This window comes from Callospermophilus lateralis, chromosome 19 (assembly GCF_048772815.1).
Source record: "Callospermophilus lateralis isolate mCalLat2 chromosome 19, mCalLat2.hap1, whole genome shotgun sequence".
Lineage (NCBI taxonomy): Eukaryota > Metazoa > Chordata > Mammalia > Rodentia > Sciuridae > Callospermophilus > Callospermophilus lateralis.
The window spans coordinates 5,148,664-5,168,101 of record NC_135323.1 but is presented as its reverse complement, the minus strand read 5'-3'; the positions used below and the strand labels follow the sequence as shown (position 1 = coordinate 5,168,101).

General features: G+C 43.5%; 1 protein-coding gene across 3 annotated transcripts in view; it reads left to right on the top strand.

Moving 5' to 3' along the window:
• Positions 1-19,438, top strand: part of Ubn1 (ubinuclein 1) — a 30,378-nt gene that overhangs the window by 6,691 nt on the left and 4,249 nt on the right. For 2 of the 3 annotated variants that reach the window (XM_076840604.1, XM_076840605.1), the window contains 14 exons: positions 1,182-1,268; positions 1,704-1,799; positions 2,358-2,492; positions 3,169-3,272; positions 3,965-4,403; positions 10,819-10,889; positions 12,135-12,264; positions 12,415-12,533; positions 12,737-12,865; positions 13,047-13,190; positions 15,681-15,731; positions 15,830-15,872; positions 16,896-18,119; positions 19,061-19,310. In XM_076840604.1, the coding sequence (XP_076696719.1) occupies positions 1,182-1,268; positions 1,704-1,799; positions 2,358-2,492; positions 3,169-3,272; positions 3,965-4,403; positions 10,819-10,889; positions 12,135-12,264; positions 12,415-12,533; positions 12,737-12,865; positions 13,047-13,190; positions 15,681-15,731; positions 15,830-15,872; positions 16,896-18,119; positions 19,061-19,310 (3,022 nt within the window). Of the gene's footprint in view, positions 1-1,181; positions 1,269-1,703; positions 1,800-2,357; positions 2,493-3,168; positions 3,273-3,964; positions 4,404-10,818; positions 10,890-12,134; positions 12,265-12,414; positions 12,534-12,736; positions 12,866-13,046; positions 13,191-15,680; positions 15,732-15,829; positions 15,873-16,895; positions 18,120-19,060; positions 19,311-19,438 lie in introns of those variants that run through there. The other variant, XM_076840606.1, reaches the window with a different exon arrangement.

Here is a 19,438-nt window from a genome sequence, read left to right as displayed (position 1 = left end):
TATTCCATTTTACATACATAATTGAAAGTCATTTAACAGATCATTTATTTTATTTTACTTTTTAGTAGGTTTTAGTTGTGGATGGTCACAGCACCTTCATTTTATTTATTTATTTTTATGTGGTGCTGAGGATTGAACCCAGTGCTCCATACATGCTAGGCAAGTGCTCTACCACTGAGCTACAACCCCAGCTCCCTTAACAGATCATTTATGAGTGTGTAGGTTTCAGTACGCAGAGATGGGAGGGTGGAATAAAAGTTTTGTTTTCAAACAGCATTAGTGTTTGCAAGTCTTAGTGGTTTGGTTTACTCTGAAGTTTTAAAGCATATTTAATACAGGAGTCTTTTATTAAAGTTAATAAATATTTGCCCAAAACACATAAGACTCAACTGTGGAAAATTTACTTGATGAGAAAAATGCAAGGATAAGCTTATAGAGTGAAAGTATACTGCATGAAAATATTTTGAGTGAGTATTGAATTGAAGGACAAGAGGAGATGATGGACCCTTGCAGATAAGCTTCTAAAGACAGGGGAACCAGGGGCTGGGGATGTGGCTCAAGCGGTAGCACGCTCGCCTGGCACGTGTGCGGCCCGGGTTCGATCCTCAGCACCACATACAAACAAAAGATGTTGTGTCCGCCAAAAAAAAAAAAAAACTAAAAAATAAATATTAAAAAAAAAAAAAAGACAGGGGAACCAGGTTTGACTTTGGTATCTCTGGGAAAAGTACATTTCTGACCACTTTGCTAAACAGCTCTCCAGAATTTGTGCTGCATTCTTGGGCCATTGACTACTTTGAAATTCTGGTGAAGCCTGTGGACCTCTTCTTAGTACATTTTCAAGTGCATAAAATAAACTGTAGGGTTATAAAGATAATCACCTATATTGCATACAGTTCTGTAGAGGTTGAGTATCCCCATCTAAAGGTCCTTTGCTGTGTCTCTAGCGCTAGATGGATGATTGTAGGCACTTAATCAAATTTTGTTGAATTACATGAATAAAAGGTTTCCTTTTTTAAACAAGGTAAACATTGACAAGATGGTAGCATGTATTCTACCTTGTCTTTTCTGAAAAATAGTTTTTGTTATGTATAGGTTTTGAGTAGTCAGTGAAGGTTTTATGAATCAAACTAATAATTTTTTTGCTAATTCTTACTTTTTGTGAAATGATCTCTTTGCAGAAGAAAGATCTCTCAGATCCTTTTAATGATGAAGAAAAGGAAAGGCATAAAGTGGAAGCCCTTGCACGGAAATTTGAAGAAAAATATGTAAGATATCTCTCTTGGGCAACCAGACATTCTCATTAGATGGAAATGGCAGGTTTCTTTAGTGGATTATGAAATAATGATCTGGAAATAAGTATAGAACTCAGAGAAAACAGAATGCAGTTATTAAACAAATGCACTAAGGTATAGAAATCTCATATGACAGGAGCTAGTATGTGAGCTAAATGGGCCAATGAACACTTCCTTAGAGGAAGTGTCTTGGCATAAAGCATAGAAGCCATTTAGTTCATTCTTCTGTCTTAGACTATTTTATGCAAATACAAATTTTCAGAGGTCTTTGGAGAATGAGGTTTTGAGGGGGGATGAGAAAGACACAGTGCTTTACCACTTTTAATCACCAGCTGATGAAGCTCAAAGACAATATTTAATTCTGTGTGCTTATCAAAAAATATGTGACCTATTGCTTTTAAATTTTAGGGCGGAAAGAAACGTAGAAAAGACCGAATACAGGACTTGATTGACATGGGGTATGGTTATGACGAATCCGATTCCTTCATCGATAACTCTGAGGCGGTGAGTTGTTAATGAAAATGTAATATCAAAACCTCCACATCGGGCTGGGATTGTGGCTCAGCGGTAGAGCACTCACCTAGCACAGGCGGGACCCAGGTTCGATCCTCAGCACCACATAAAAATAAATATGTCCATCTACACCTGGGGGAAAAAAAAAAAAAAAATATATATATATATATATATATATATATATATATATATATATTTAAAAAAAAAACAAAAAACCCTTCACGGCTTAGCTTCTTCAGGTTGTGTCTGGGAAGCTGGGGGCAGAGTCAGAACAGCATGCTCTCAGTGAGAGGAATGAGCAGCACTGATGTGAGAGGAAGTGTCCTCTTGGACCTGGGTCTTGGTGCCCTCATCTGAGAAATATGACTACTCTGTCCATCACATTTTGTAGCTCTCACATCTGTGATTGGTGGGAGAGAGAGGGCTATCTTCCCATACTGTCTGAAGTGTGACAGAAGAAGAAGCACATTTACATCTCTTCAGACCTGCTTTATGCCTTTGGACCTTAGAAACAGAACTTGGAGCTGACAATATGTTTTTCCCCTTCAGTATGATGAGCTTGTTCCTGCTTCTTTGACCACAAAGTATGGAGGATTTTACATTAACTCAGGAACTCTGCAATTTAGACAAGCATCCGAATCTGAGGATGATTTCATTAAAGAAAAGAAGAAAAAATCTCCAAAGGTTAGAACGTGCTTGCTTTTGGATTTCAGAAATGTTTTTTCACATGACCCTGTAAGATAAGTGGGTGACTCCAAAGTGTGCGACGATTTGGGATGGCTCAGGAGGCTGGTGGAAAAGCTGAACTGTGCCAAGGCGATGTGGAATGGGCCTCCGTCAGCCCTCAGTCATCATGTTTGTCATGGATGCCCCAGCAAGCTCAGCAGAGTTGTGTGTTGAGGTGGCTTTGGGGTGGGGATGGGAGCAGTGAGGGTGTGGAGTGAGGCATGTGCAGCACCCTTGCTTGGCCCTCTTCTGTGGATGTGTAGAGGACTTCAGTTCCCAGGGTGTCACCCACTGAAAACAAGCCACCCTTAGGCTAAGAATATTGTAGGGTCTGTCTGCCATTGCCCATTGTGTAAAACAAGAGATAGGGCTAACCTCAGCCCATTCTAAATGAGCACAGTTTCAGGCTTCAGAGAGAGACTGTTGTCTCCCCTCTGGGTGTTTCCAGGACACACTCTGGTGGGAATGCTATGGGTTTGTGGTCCAGGGACTGCTCTGAGAGCTTTTTGTTCATGAAGGAAGAAAGACAGGTCTCAGGATGTGCCTGGGCGGAGCAAGGCCAGTGCCATGTAGTGAGTGCACTTGCTCCCTGAGTCAGGGAGCTGTGTAACTGTGCCTTGTCTTTGATTCTCAGAAGCGGAAGTTGAAGGAAGGTGGTGAGAAGATAAAGAAGAAGAAAAAAGATGACACTTATGACAAGGAGAAGAAATCGAAAAAGTCCAAGTTTTCCAAAGCCGGGTGAGAGGCAGCAGCTTTTCGCTAGGATAAAGTCTGACCCGTGAGGGCAGGACACCCAGGAGCTGACTCACCTCCCCCACAGCTTCAGAAGAGGCAGCAGGGCCTGGCCCTCCTGTCCTCCCTCTCACCTCCCACAGGGCTGATCTGGGCATAGTCGTGTGTCAGATAGCCAGCGTTCCTCTGTTCCCCTGTCAGTGTCGGCAGCTATTTCTGTGACTATGTTATTGCTGACGTTCCTTGTTCTTTTGGGCACTTTTCTCTCTGCCCCAATTCTTCTGTCACTGCTGTTTCCCTTTGTCTTCTATGGTCACGCTTCCTTTTCTTCACTTGGTCTTACCCCAGCTGCCTTCAAGTTGCTGCTGTTCTCTGCTGCTCCTGCTTTCTCCCTTTAAATACTTTTCTTGTGCCTCCCCTTTTTTTGCAACCTTTTATTTCAGCCTGGCAGTGGTTCTTAAAAACCCGTTGGATATTTAGCATTACGTGATTCTGTGTTGCTAACCTGTATTCACTCTTAAGCTTTGGTCCAGCAAGAACGAGCTTCATATGCCAAGAGGAGGGAGGAATAATAACAGGGTGGACTGTGACTGAGGTTCTTCTGGAGACCATTGCCCTGGGACAGGGGTGAAGGCCTCTTGAGTTTCCCTGTGGAGTGGTCCTGCAGCCTGGGTAACCAGTTTCTTTCTTGCTTACAGCTTCACAGCCCTCAATGCCAGTAAGGAAAAGAAAAAGAAGAAATACTCTGGGGCTTTAAGTGTTAAAGAGATGCTAAAGAAATTTCAGAAGGAGAAAGAGGCTCAGAAAAAGAGAGAGGAGGAGCATAAGCCTGTAATGGTCTCATCGGTGGAAGCTCCGGGCCTGCGGGACTTGGAGGGTGCTTCTGACCCCTTGCTCTCACTCTTTGGCTCCACTTCTGACAATGACTTGCTCCAGGTGGCCACTGCTATGGACTCACTGACAGATTTGGACTTGGAGCAGCTGCTCAGTGAGTCTCCAGAAGGAAGCCCTTTCCAAGATATGGATGATGGAAGCGATTCCCTTGGGGTGGGATTGGACCAGGAATTCAGGCAGCCCTCTTCCCTCCCCGAAGGCCTGCCAGCACCCCTGGAGAAGCGCATTAAGGAGCTGGCTCAGGTATGCTGACAACAGTGTGGCCGGGCTTTCCTGGAAGCGGTCGGGCAGATTGGTGTTGGTTCTGCACGGCGTGAAGCTCGATGCCCAGAGAAATCCTTAGTGAGTTGGCAGTGAAAGTGTGAGCTTTCCCCAACCTCTCCTCATCCTGAGTGAGGAAAACAGTGTCAGCTTTGCCCATCAGGCTTCACATTTAAGCCTTTCTTGGTTCTTTCTCTTCCAAATAATTTATTTTCTTCCTGGGAGATTTTTCTCTTTCCTTTTTCTGCCTGTTAGTTTCTTTCCCACACAGTATTTCCTTTTGTGCATAGACCAACACTGATGTTGACATCAGGCAGCTGAGTGAGAGATTCATCTTATTAGCTTTTGAAAATGCACTAAAGTTTGTAAACATGTAAGTTACACACAGAGCATATGCTCAATTGTCACTGGGTTTTGGTTGCTCCCGCGCATTGCTTATTGTCAGCATCCGTGTTGGTAGCAATCACAGGAATGCCTCCATGGTGCTAAGTAAAAAGGAGCTTAACTTGAATGTTGTCTGTGCCCCTTAACAACAGCAGCAACCTTTAGCATAGATCAGCTGTTGCTGCTCTTGTTCTCTATTGATTTGGAATTCATCCCTAAGTGCTGAGACTGTCAATTCAGTAATACTAACTAGAACCAAGCATGGATCATTAGTTAATGATGACAATACCTTTTAGTTAAAATAACATTTTACCTTAGGCATTGTGGTTTGTACTGCAGTTCCAGTGGCATTTGTACTCAATAGCTGTAGTTCTGAACTAGTGATTCTCATAGCATATCAGAATCAATGCTATGTATTTATCCTTTATGTTCAGGGCAGGTGAAATGTCAACCACCTCTATAAATGATTTTCTCACTTCCAGAAAATATTTGAACATAGTATACAAAGTAAATAAACATCTTATTGAAATCTCTAGTTCATCCTTTTTAGCTTTCGTGCAGTGTTGGGCATAAGTGTTTTATTTGAATGTAATGATTTAAATGAATTGTGCCATGTCAGGGATTTAGAGTGTATCTTAAATATGACATTGAGGTGGAAGGAGTTGAACCTGAACTTGGCATATTTGAGTGTACTGTCCTGTATTTGCTCTCAGAATTCATGTTAAAAAAATTACTTTGTTCTTTTCATTCCTATGGTTTGTAACCAAATTGTTTTATAGTTTCTGAAAGTCTTGTTAAATAAGTAAGGATGTGATGGTAGCCAGTTGTTTTTTTAGAGAAAAGTCAAAATAGAATTCTTGGATATGTCCTCATTCCCACCATAGGTTGTGTTCTAGTGTGCTTACTTATTATTTCAATCTCTTGGGAAACACAGAGCACATCAAGTGGAACAAAGTGCTGCAACCTGAAACAGCATGGGACTATGGTGCCAGAAAGCTCCCTTGGTGGATCCCTTGTCTGGCAAGCTTCCCTCTTGAGTGATTGCTCTTGGGCATGACAGACAAGGGTTCAGGATTCCGTAGGCAAGGTGGGCCTGGGTCCTAGAGATGCTGAATGTAGAGTTTGATATTCTGGTTTGAAAATACAGTGCTCAAGGGTGAAATGACACTTTAATTTTCACCTGGCCCTGCTCCTGCATTAAGAAACTTTGGAAAATGGGGTGGGAAGTGTGTGGGGATTATCTATTACCCCACCAGTTGAAAAACAATTTCACTTTGCATATTCCTTTCTAGCTTCTGTATATGTTTTTATGCAGTTGTGATTATAGTTGTGAATAATTGTTTCATGATTTTTTTCACTTAATAAATATTATTATAAAGCCCTCATTATTTTTAATGGTTGCATTAAAAAGAAGGCTTATTATAGAAAGTTACTACAGCAGGGCCCCTGCACTTGGGGCACCTGGAACCCCCGCATGTGTACACAAATGCTCTGGACTGCAGGCCCTATTGAGAATTTGCTGGGAAAGGTAATCTTCCCAGGGAAAGAGGGCATTTGTACACAAAAACTGCATACAATTCCAAAAGTTGCATGTGGATATTTGGATCCTTAATAAGGAACTCTGTCCTGGATTTTGAAAGACATTGCGTTTTAAATTAATTTTAAATTAAATTTGATGTATATAACTATCATTAGCAGTGTTATGTGTTTCTCACTTTATTTTTCACTCCCCTTATTTTTCTTTTTTCCCCTTGTTTATTATTATAATAGGTTGGTTAGATTTAAAATCTTGACCCTAGGTAATAATGTATCCATTTCTTTTGCCTTTTTAAAAAGGACCTCAAAACTTTGACAGTTATTCATTTCTCCTGATTGTGGACTGGCTGGGTAGTTTCTCTTCTGATCCTGCTTGGGCTCACTCTTGTTGTTTTTTTTTTTTTTTTTTTTTTTTTTAATATCCCTTTGGTACTGGGGATTGAACCCAGGGTACTTTACAACTGAGCTACATCCCCAGTCCTTTTTCTTTTTTATTTTGAGATAGGGATGTCACTATGTTGCTGAGGGTCTCACTAAATTGTTGAGGATACCCTTGATCTCAAAATATTCCTGCGTCAGCTTCTCAAGTTGTTGGGATTACAGGCATGTGCCACCATGCCTGGCATGGCTCAGTCTTGCAGCTGCATTCAGCTGGCAGGTTAACTGGGTGCTGGTAAATTAACTGGATGCTGACCAGACCTCCTTTTCCTTTGGGCCTTTTATCCTGGACATCTTCAGGGCATGGTGATCTTGGTTATGGCAGCATCTTGTGGAAGTGGAATTTTTAGGGCCATAAGATCTGGCTTTTATAGGTTATATGTGTCACACTGCTTCTGCCACACTCTTGGTCAAAGTGAGTCATAAGAGCAGCCAAGATTAAAGGGTTGGGGAGCCTAGGGCCTGCTCTCTGGGGGGCATTTCTCCATGGGAGCAATCTGTGCTCCTGTTTGCAATCTACTGCAGTGCATAGTAGATTCAACTCTGATATGTAGTGATCTCTTAGGGAAAAACACACTCTTTATAGAAAGCAAAAAGTAGATTTACTTTCTAAGTGAGAAACTTAAAAAAAAAATCTTGAAAACTTACATACATTAAAGAGATACACCAAGAGAGATGCCTTGATTGATGTCCATGTTATATTCACTGTTTTCTCATGTTAGCTTATTTCTCATTTTCTATTCATTTGTACATTTTGGATCCAGGGAATATAGTGATTTGATGTTCTTGCCCTGTATTAACATGTGTTGATTACAGATGTCTCTTGTATAAATGGTTGGAACATACAGGGTGCTGAGAAAGCTCAACTTTGACACCCTGTCAGATTATTGTCTTGATATAGTTTGGCAGCTATTCAGCCTGGTTCTTACATATGACCCAGGTCTTCTTTGGTCCTCTTTAGTTAGGCATGAAGTGGGAATGATACTAAGAACAGAAAGGAAACAGGTCCCGAGCACCCACACCTTTACCCTCCTCCTGAGTTACAACCCTTGCATCCCCAGAAGTCCAGGGAGAGAGGGACTTAAAGAGAATAAGGTAGGGAAAAACCAACTTGAACCCAGGGGTGCTCTACTGCTGATTAATCCTCATCCTGCATATGAATAAATGATATAACAGTCTACCAACAACAACAAAAATTAAAAAGGCATTTGGAGGCTGGGCACAGTGACATGTGCTTATAGCACAGCTAATTTGGGAGGCTGATGTAGGAAGATTACTTGAGGCCAAGAGTTCAGGGCCAGCCTGGGCAACACAGCAAGATAGAAAGACCCCCATCTCTTTAAAAAAAAAATATCTTGGAACTATATAAGTCAGCATGACCAAGGTGTTTGCTTTAACCTCATTTCCTAGTTAATTTAGGATTGATTAATTTATACAATATCTCAGGGGCAAGGGACCTCACTTATTTCTGATAGACTATCAGATATCTATCCAGTTGCTTTTAATTAAATTTATTTAAAAATGCAGTGTTTGACTGATTAACTTCAGTATGAAACCAGACCCTCTGAGGACAGTCTATGCAATTAAGACAGTTCAGAAGGAAAATCTTTTTAAAGACTATGTAGGCAGAAAACTTCTGAAGTATTAGAGAAAAGGTTGATTGATACTGAAATATAAACTTTATTTAAAATAAAGACAAATTTTATTTAAAAGACTGTTGATGGGTTTGTCAAACAGTGGGGCATTTTAAAATACATGTTGAAGGAATTAGATTGAATTAATTGAGGATCTGGATCTTAGAACTAGCAGTAGTTGAATCAAAAGAATGCCTTAGTTTTTCTATTTTCTCAAACTAATGTTGTAATTGCAGTACCTTAAAAGTTCTAAGGTGAAATTTTGAATGCTGAAAGTATAAGAAATTACACATGGATGGTTTAAAAGCCATGCCTTTCTTTCTTCTATCATCCATCCATCCTTGTCACACCTTTCATCCAAGGCCTCTGGGCTGTCCTTCAACCAAGTCATCTTTAGAAACTTGAATTTTGCAGCTCTTCAGATTACTTTTGGTTAGACAGCATTAGGCTTTTCCTCATCTAGTTTGCCTTTCTATGGCGGTATCTGTTCATTCCTTTGTTCATCCACACATCCACTTCCCAATGTTTACTAAGTATCTATTATTTGATAGGCAGCTGTGAGGAATGTATGGGCCAATGAGAGTTAGTTCTTGTCCTTCATGAGCATGTTATGTAAATGGATGATACCTATGCAGACAGTGGGCTGCAGCACAGAGCAGGATGAAACACTGCCATTTTTAGATGGCTGACTAGATGACTAGTAGACAATCAGGAGTCAAAAGAGAAACTCTTTGAGGGTACATAGGACTGGGACTGGAGGCTACAACGTTGGTCAACCTGTGGGGAAGGCAGGGCAGAGCTGAGGATGGGTGAGCAGCTGGTTGGTGGAATCCCCTAGAGTGTGGTAGGAGATGGGAGGTATAGTGGACAGCTGGGGCCAGACTCTGGAGTGCCCTGCATGCCATGAGAAGGAATTTGGGTTTGGGTCTAGAGTTGGTCAAAGCCACTGAAAGACTATGAAGGAAGGAATGGGAGGATTCAAGAAGGCTGGAGTGCAGATGTTAGAAGCAGGAAAGCAGGAGTCTGAGCAAAAGCTGGCAGGTCTAGTTTTAGGTAAGCTGAGTTTGCATATCAGAGGATTACCCCATCTCAGGGGTAATTGGAAATCCTAGTCCAGAGCTTAGAAGAGAGGGTACAGGGGTTTTGAGGTTTATATTTTTTTTTTCTTAGTTGTAGTTGGACACAATATCTTTATTTATTCTTATGTGGTACTGAGAATCAAATCCAGTGCCTCACATGTGCAAGGCGGGTGCTCTACCACTGAGCTACAGCCCCAGCCCTAGAGGTTTAGATTTGAGGGACTTTCATGTGTGTATATTATTTTGAAGACATGAGGAGAAAAATGATGGGAAGAAGTGAGTTCTAGATAGAAACTTTGAGTCCTTCAACAGGGAAGAGCTAGTGGGCAGACAGATGGAGTCAGAGGTTGGAAGGGCCCAGCAGGTGCAATTAGAGGAAGGTGGAAGGCTTGATCAGGATTTATCCCTTTCTCTAGACAGTCACCTTATCACCCGTTTGTCATTATTACATATCATGTCTGATTTCAGAAATTGTATTTTGCCTACAACCTGAAAATCAGCATCCCTTTTGTTTAGATCACTGGGTCTCAGAGTTACATTTAAAGAGTTCTAATGGTTGGGCTACTTTTAAAGAATACATATTCCTGAGTCTTGTCTCCAGAGATTGTGGTTTGATGGGTGGTTCCCACAAGGAGCTACTTGTGAGGGCCATCTTCTCTGACCAAGGCATGGTTTGCCATTAGGATACTTTAGAGGTCTCTAGGCTGCTCTCCAGGTTATAAACTGTGTTCTCATGGAAAGCAAAAGAAGACAGTCTAGTAAATTCCTGTTATATCAGGCAATATGGCATGTCATTCCAGTGATCTGGATGATGGAGAATTTGTATATATCCTAAGAAGAATAGAAGTTTCAAAAGATGATAATGACCTTAGGTGCTAAAGCGATACATTATTATTTTTATTGTTATTTTTGGTGGATAAAAGCTTTTATCTTATAGATTTATTGAAGTTCTTAGTTGTTTTTATACTGTTAATGTATGGAAATCTCAACTAACTGTGTAGTTTATGATAGAGTCTGGACACAGGAGTTAATAGAGTTGGCCTCTGACCAGATGCCTCAGGATTGCTTGTTTCTATGTGGCTTTGTTTTATGTGACTGTTGTTTTAAGTCCTGGGATGTACAGTTCAAGATGCTGTAGCATCTTTGAAAAAAATAGAGCATTGATCACAGGTGACCTTAATCTGGGACTTGGATAGACTCAGGAAAGTGTTGGGGAGGATTTTATTGACAGGTGCTTTTATGGAGCAGTGACTGGTGCCTGTGGGGGTATGTATGGGATGCGTGGGGAACAGGTTCTAATGGCTGTTACTGTCTGCTGTGAACCAGGCTGCCAGAGCTGCTGAGGGAGAGAGCAGACAGAAGTTCTTCACCCAGGATATGAATGGCATCCTACTAGAGTGAGTATCATCTGTCTGTCTGTCCATATCTGCTGTTACACGCCTGGGTTGGGCAGGCCAGGAGTGCATGACCAGCAATGAACTAGAGGACTTGGGTTAATATAGTTTTATTGATGTTGTTCATTAAATAAAACAGGGACACTAAATACCTATCTCCAAGAATGATAGATCTTACTAATCTTTGGCCAAAGGCTTTATTAGATACTATATATACAGTCCTGGACTTTTGGAAGAGGACTTCTTGTCAAGGGCGAGATGAGACTAGAGAGAAGGTGTTGCTTGCATGACCCTGAGAATCCAGAAGGTTGAGTGGTGGCCTCAGGGCCTTCTCTGTATTGGAGTGTTCCTCAGTATTTGTTCTCCTTTTCTTCTTTCTCTGCTCTCAATGCCAGAGTACCTCATTCCTGTCACATTTTTCCAAACCTTGAAACCCCCGAATCATTGCACTGTATGAAATGGATTAAAAAGCAAAAACAAACAAACGTAAATCTAAACGTATCTGGCCCTCAGGTTTGCAGCTTTTCTCTGGTTGCAGTTGTATTATGTAGCAGGAGAAGGTTATTGCTCAACAACTGAAAATTTTGCTGATATAAGAATAGTTGTCAAGACTTGGGAATGTTCTTGCAAATGGCCTTGCCCTGGCCAAGATCTGGACTGGATACTTGGGTCAGGAATCATGGGCTACAAAGAGCACCTGAGGGTCAGGGTGGATGGGAGGTTTGTGTCAACAAGTAACCCACTTGAGCATGCCAAATATGGAAAGCTCAAGGCATTGAAGAGAATATTTTTCTGCTTATTCAGCTGGAGAAAGTGGAGGGGGTGAGGATTTCCTTGACCTCATAGTCTTGGAGAGAATTGGGAACTGGAAAAAAGAAACACTGCCAGAAAGTATTTCCTGTCAACCCCAAGTAAATCATTACTTCCCACTTGATAGCTTTTATGTTATATTTGTTTGTGAAATTTTGTCCGTGAATCTTGTTCTCTTGGGCTCTGTTTTCTTGACTGCCTTTGACTTTGTCCTGTCCTTGACCTAAAAGCCTTAACCCACTTTACCTAGCCAAGTTTGGGAATTGTTTGTTGATTGTCAAAGATTTGTTGCCTTGGCCACTCAGTTGCAGTGTGGCCCAACAGGATGAGGTTGGACCTGCTTTTGGCCCCTAGCTGGCCTCACCATGTAGGCCGATCTAGTGAAGAGAGATGCTGCAGTGAGCTGCAGGCCGTTGATGACTCTGTTCTGTTCTTCAGCATAGAGGTGCAAACTCGGGAGCTGAGTAGCCAGATCCGTTCTGGGGTATATGCCTATCTCTCTTCATTCCTGCCCTGCAGCAAGGACGCTCTGGTTAAACGTGCTCGAAAACTTCACCTCTATGAACAGGTGTGTGGTTTTGGGGCCCAGCTGAGGGGTGGCTACTCAGTACAGAGCCCTATCTGTAGCTGCACTGCTTCCTTTTGATTACCCTGTCGTGTCTCCTTGGTGTAAGTCTGGTGTGTGAACAAGACTTGTGCTGTGTCCTGCTCTCTGCAGGGTGGGCGCCTGAAGGAGCCTCTCCAGAAGCTCAAGGAAGCCATTGGCAGGGCAATGCCTGAGCAGGTGGCCAAGTACCAGGATGAGTGCCAGGCACACACGCAAGCAAAGGTCGCTAAGTAAGTGTCTCTTTGCCCTAGTGCACCATTATCCTGTTGTCTCTTCTCTTCACACCTCTCAGTATTTACTTTCATTTCAAACCAGACTCTTGGCTCTTCAGCATTTTCACTGTCTGATCTTAGAAGTCCCAGTTAAGTAGGGAGGAGGAGGAAGAGGCGAGGAGGAGGACTTCGGAGTCCATTTCTTTATCTTCTCTGTGTAGGATGCTGGAAGAGGAAAAAGACAAGGAGCAGAGAGAACGGATTTGTTCTGATGAGGAAGATGATGAAGAAAAGGGTGGCAGGAGGATAATGGGACCAAGGAAGAAATTCCAGTGGAATGATGAAATCAGGTGTGCCTAAGCTGGGACCTTGCCTCACTGGAGGGTTTGTGGGCCAGTTTCTGAGCATGTCCCCATACTGCTAGTGAAGGTTAGGATCATTTACTTTGATCAGAACAGCTGAAAGCACATGATTAACAGCTTGAAGAAGAGTTGGGTGGTTGCAAGTTTCTGATTTCTGCCTACTTCTCAGGGAACTGCTGTGCCAAGTGGTGAAGATCAAACTGGAAAGCCATGATCTGGAGAGGAACAAGGCCCAGGCATGGGAGGACTGCGTGAAGGCCTTTCTGGATGCAGAGGTCAAGCCTCTCTGGCCCAAAGGCTGGATGCAGGCCAGGTGAGGGTCAGTGTGATCAGATAGGAAGTTGTGCCATCAAGGAGCCACTGTCCAATTGATTCAAATCTGATGTCACCTGAGTAATTTGGGGAGATAATAGAAACTAGGAAAGATTGTTGTCAGTCTTGCGTAGAAGAGAGAAAGTTCCCTATGGGGTTTTGTCCTTGTCATTCTTCACCCTTCTGTGGCTCAGGATTGACTGCATGCTTCTTGTGCCCTTTCCTGTTTTGACATAATGGCTCCTGCCAGAGGTTGAGAGATGGATTCATCTTGGGTACTACTTTTTCTGGTTCTCTTTCCAGTTTTGGGGATTGACCTGAACGTAATAGGAAAGTGCTCTACTGCTGAGCTACATGTTATTTTGAGATAAGGTCTCACTAAGTTGCTAAGGCTGGCCTCAAACTTGCCATCTTCCTGCTGCCTCCTGGGTCGCTGGGGTCACAGTCATATACCACTACCCATCATGGGTGCTTCTTTTTGTAGTTTTTATTTTTGTTTTTGTTTTGATACTGGGGATTCAATTCAGGGATGCTTAACCACTGAGCCCTTTTTATTTATTTATTTTAAATTTTTTTTTTAGTTGTATATGGACTCAATGCCTTTATTTGTTTTTATGTGATGCTAGGATTGAACCCAGTGCCTCACACTTGCAAAGTAAGTGCTCTACCACTGAGCTAAAACTCCAGTCCCCTTTTTATTCTTTGAGACAGAGTCTTGCTAAGTTGCTTAAGCTCTTACACAGTTGCTGAGGCTGGCCTCGAACTTGTGATCCTCTTGCTTCAGCCTCCCATGTTGCTGGGATTACAGGTGTGTGCCACTGGGCCTGGCTTCGTGGGTACTTTTTAAAAAATTTTTTATTCTATTTTGTTTTATATATAACAGCAGAATGCATTATAATTCATATCATGTTGATAAAGCATAATTTTTCATATCTCTGGTTGTATACAAAGTATATTCACATCATTCATGTCTTCATACATGTACTAAGGGTAATGATATTCATCTCATTATACTTTCATTTCTACCTCCATACCCAGTCCCTTCCCCTCCCACACCTTTGCCCTATCTAGACTTTATCTAATCTTCCCATGCTCCCCCTCCCAACCCCATTATAAATCAGCCTCCTTATATCAGTGAAAACATTCGGCATTTGTTTTTTGGGGATTGGCTAAATTCCCTTAGCATTATGTACTCTGACTCCATCCATTTACCTGCAAATGCAATGATTTTATTCTCTTTTATTGCTGAGTACTATTCCATTGTGTATATATACCACATTTTTTTTTATCCATCCATCTACTGAAAGCCATCTAGGTTGGTTCCACAGTTTAGCTATTGTGAATTGTGCTGCAATAAACATTGATGTAGCTGTGTCCCTATAGTATGCTGTTTTTAAGTCCTTTGGGTATAGACCGAGGAGTGGGATAGCTGGGTCAAAAGGTGGTTTCCATTCCCAGTTTTCCAAGGAATATCCATACTGCTTTCCATATTGGCCACACCATTTTACAGTCCCACCAGCAATGTATGAGTGTACCTTTTTCCCCACATCCTCGCCAACACTTATTGTTGTTTGTATTCTTAATAGCTGCCATTCTGACTGGAGTGAGATAAAATTTTAGAGGAATTTTGATTTGCATTCCTCTAATTGCTAGAGATGTTGAACATTTTTTCGTATATTTGTTGATTGATTATATATCCTCTTCTGAGAAGTGTCTGTTCAGTTCCTTGGCCCACTTATTGATTTTTTTTTTTTTTTTTTGGTGTTTAGCTCTTTGAGTTCTTTACATACCCTAGAGATAAGTGCTCCATCTGATGTGCAAGTGGCAAAAATTTGCTCCCAAGATGTAGGCTCTCTACTCACCTCACTGATTGTTTCTTTTGCTGAGAAGAAGCTTTTTAGTTTGAATCCATCCATGGGTGCTTCTTAATGATCCTCAAAAGTCTCATTTTCGGACTGTCATCTTCCTGGAGCTAAATACCAGGCTTCTGTTGTAGAGGTTATTTTGTGTCACTTCCCACAAATGGAGTATGTCTGCTGTACACAGGGCAGGGAAAGTTAGCTAGGGCTGATTTTCTGTGTTGGGCCCTATTTATTTGTAATTTGCACAAATCATAAAGCCTTGGGAATTGTTTGTTCTTATAGGTTGAATTTGTATGAAGAAATTTGTTTTTGAGTTTCACCCCACATTTTCTTCTTGGCAGTGTCAAGGATAGGCAGTAAGGAAAGTGCTTCTGCCTAGGAGAAGGTGGCCATGAGGTCAGGGACAGAGCCATAGTCTTTGTTGATAAAGTCCATAATCTTGGCTTTTGATGGGCTTTTGAAAGGCTTCCATCCCACCAGTGTGGCTGCTTTGGACTCTCAACAGGAATTCAGCTCACCAGTCAACTGGATTTAAGAGCAGCCACCAAGTACCAGAGTTGCTAGAAAAGCTCTGGAAATAGAATGGTGGTGTCTAGGGTGAACAGAATGCCATGTTCTATTTCTTTCAGGACTCTGTTTAAGGAGAGTCGACGAGGCCATGGACACCTGACATCAATTTTGTGAGTGTCTTGGCGTTTTTCATTTCTCAGAACACTGTTGTTTTATCTCTTTCTGTGGATCTCCTCTGAACCTTCCCTGTGTTTATTTCTTTGAACAGAGCCAAGAAGAAAGTAATGGCCCCTTCTAAAATCAAGGTGAAGGTGAGTCAGCTTGCTCGGGTCATATGCTGGCTGTCCTTTTCTCCCTGCAAGCAGTGCCCAGGAAACTTCTTAAATGACCATGGCAGCTGTTGAGTTTCACTGGTCTAGGGGAATAGCTATTCTTGAACCAGGGCAGAGACCTGCATGGGCCATTTAATCCTCCTGCCCCAGGCTCAAGTCTATAAAACAGTGCCTAGCTGGCCCAGTTTCTGGGGTTGTTGTGGGGTAGGTGGGGTCTTTGGAAGCCCTCTGAGGAGTGAAGCACCCGTGCAGTTGTGAAGGTCGTACGCCGAGATACACTCCTGGCCAAGTGCAGTGTAGCCTGGAGCATCAGCAGAAAGGAGAGGCGACTGTTGGGCTGCCTGCCAGAGTACAGGATGCTGCAGAGACCTCTCAGTGTAGAGAACATTGCTACTTGCCATATTCTTACCAGTTCCTAAGACTTGGTGGTCCCCTTAGCCATACCTAAAGAGATCGTGAGAATAAGTTGTGCCAGTCATATGTTCCTGAGTATCTGCCAAGCTTCTACAGTGTCTGAAACATACTGTGATAAGTATCAGAGGTACAGGAGTGACAGGATAGATTCCTTTCCTAGTCCCATAAGGACCGAGGAGAGATGGGTGCTGGGAGAAATCAAAGAGAAAAGAAAGCTAATTTAAGATAGTTCTTATGCCATGTGTCAATCTGCAGCAAGGAACACTTTAAGACAGTGTGAATGCCACTAGGCAGTGTGTCTTCTTGCATAGGTCTTGTACTTTTCAGAAACAGAAAAGAGAAGTTTCCCTGTGACTGGGCATGTCCTTAGCAACAAAGCATACTGGGGTAAAGCCAGCCCAGCCAGCCAAACACATACCAAAGGGTGCCTAAGACAAGGCAATCTTGACATCTGCTCTGTCCACACCTTGTTTTGTAATTATACAGGAATCTCAGATCTTTGAGTTGTTCCCATTTATGTCCTCACAACAGGCAAGTGCTGGCATCTTTGGACATTTCTAAACAGTTATCATTTCTGTTTTCATTTAGGAGTCATCTGCTAAGCCTGATAAAAAGGCTTCCATCCCATCAGGAGGACAGATGGCTGGCTCCACTGCTTTGCCATCGGAACACCAGGGAGGAGGCCTGAACATTGGGTCCACGAGTAGGGAGCCCCCATCCCAGGTGTCTGGTGGCCTCACTAACCCTACTCCTGTCAACCTGGAGGACTCATTGGATGAAGACTTGGGCCATGATCCAGCCTCCTCGATGGAAGCCGTGTCCAAGGAGCTGGCCGTGTTGAATAGCAGAGTGGCTGGGAGCTCTGAGTTCACAATGACTGCACCCTCCAAAGCACCAGCAGAAAAAGTCACAGGTGTTTTGTGTGCAGAAGAGAAAAGGAACTTTGTGAAACCCAACCCCTCTGCACCACCACCCACTAGCACACTGCAGTCACCCCTAAATTTTCTGGCTGAACAGGCTCTAGCACTGGGGCAATCCTCTCAGGAGAAAAAAACAGAGAGTTCTGGCTACAAAGAGCTGTCCTGTCAGGCTCCCCTCAGCAAGGGCCTGCCAGAAGTACACCAGTCCAAAGCAAAGCACCACAGCTTGCCACGGACGTCTCATGGAACCCAGGCGGCAGCTCCAGTACCTGGCCCCCAAGTCAAAGTCTTTCATGCAGGCACTCAGCAGCAGAAAAATTTCACGCCCCCATCTCCATTTGTCAGTAAACTCCAAGGCCCAAAGGCTTCCTCCCCACAGTGTCATCGTTCCCTTCTGCAGCTAGTGAAGACAGCAGCCAAAGGCCAGAGCTTCCATCCCCCCACACCAACCTCCTCTGGAGGCTCGCCATCTTCCAGTGGCAGCTCTCATAAGACCCTAGCCTCATCCTCTACTGCCCTGAGCCACCCAGCAAAACAGCACCCAGCCAACTCTGCGGGGCCATCTTATAAGAATAATCCATTTGCTGGCTCTGTCTCCAAACATGGGGTTTCTTCTGGCAGCTCTTCCTCTGGAGGAACCCGAGTGCAGAGCTCTGCTTCTGGGACCCTGCTCCCCAGCATACAGCCTCCTTCCACAGGACAGTCCACCAGCCAGCCTGTCCCAAGCTCGGCAGTGAAGAAACCACCTGTTTCCCAGAAGCTGACCCTGGTAGCCCCTCCTGGTGGTCCAAATGGAGATTCCGGTGGTGGTACCCAGGGAGTGGCAAAGTTATTGACCTCCTCCCTGAAGCCCGCCACAGTTAGTAGTGTGACATCATCTACCTCCTTGCCAGTGAGTATCCCAGCATGCAGCCTGTCCCACCCCTGGGGACTCAGGGACAAGGCCACTTGCCTTGTCCTGAGTGGAGAATGTGATCTGAAGCTGAAGGTCAGGTGGGAATAGTGAGCTCATACTCTGGATGGAGAACTGAGCTTCCTGCTCAGTCTTCCCTTTTCTGTGAGTAGGAAGGCCCAGGATAACCTGCCTGTCTTCTTAGGAGGGTGAGTGGAGCAAAAACAGCTGTCAGTATTGTGCCTGTAGGGAGGCTGGATCTGCACCTGCACAATGAGCCACAGAACTTCCCTCCTTCCACCTCTGACCTGTGTATCTCTTCAGAAAAGGGGATGGAAATGCCTTCATCTGTCAGGTGCTAAGGCTTTCATGCCCTGGAAATAGCAGTACCTTCTGAGAATGATTCTCTGATTGGTTTTGAAGGATTCTGCAGGTCAGAGGTGATTTATCAGAATTCAGCAGCTAGTGAATGCTGAGGGTGGGGGATAATTATAAGAAGTTTGGATACAGCTTGGGGAGATGGGGACTGAATCTAAGGACTTACACTTAGTAGGCAAGTGCTATGCCACTAAGCTGCATCCTCAGCCTTCCTATTTCTTTTTAAAAACAAAGACTAACCAAATATACACAAATATATGTGTATTTACATAGTAAACATATGCAAAATAAATCAGTGTATAAGAAGGTGCATACACATACTTGTGGATATCCACAGTGGTGGTCTTTCCCCTCCTCACCAAAGAGACACCTTTAGTGCCCTATGCCCTGGAACGCACTCCATGCCATTTCATAGACTGTCCTTGTTCTTTTCTCCAGGACTGCAGAATAGAAAAGTGCCTTTTCTGGGGCATTTGATGTGTGTGCCTGTTGTGCACGCTCTTAGGTTTGCTATGAGTTAACAGGACCAGGCTTCTGACCACTTGTCTATGTTTCCTCCCCAGAAAGGACCGGGTGGGGCTGTGCTGCTGACCAGCTCCTCTCCCTTAAACCTGCTGTCTTCATCCTACAAGTCCAGCAACCCCAAGCTGCCTGGGGCCGTGAACTCTAACTCACTGGGGATCCTTGCCCCTGTCCCATTTCCACTCCACGTGCTCTCCTTCAGTGCGGAGTCCTCTGCTAAAGCGGGGGTCTCCAAGGATGCCATCGTCACAGGCCCAGCCCCTGGGACCTTCCACCATGGTCTCAGCCACAGTAAGTACCTGTCTTCTGTCTCTGTCCCTGTGTTGTGGTGTGCTGTGGTTCCTGTGTGTGTCTGGTGTGACCATGGGGAACGTCCTGGGACAATGCTGAGCCCCTCCCCTTTGGGTTTGGTTCTTAGA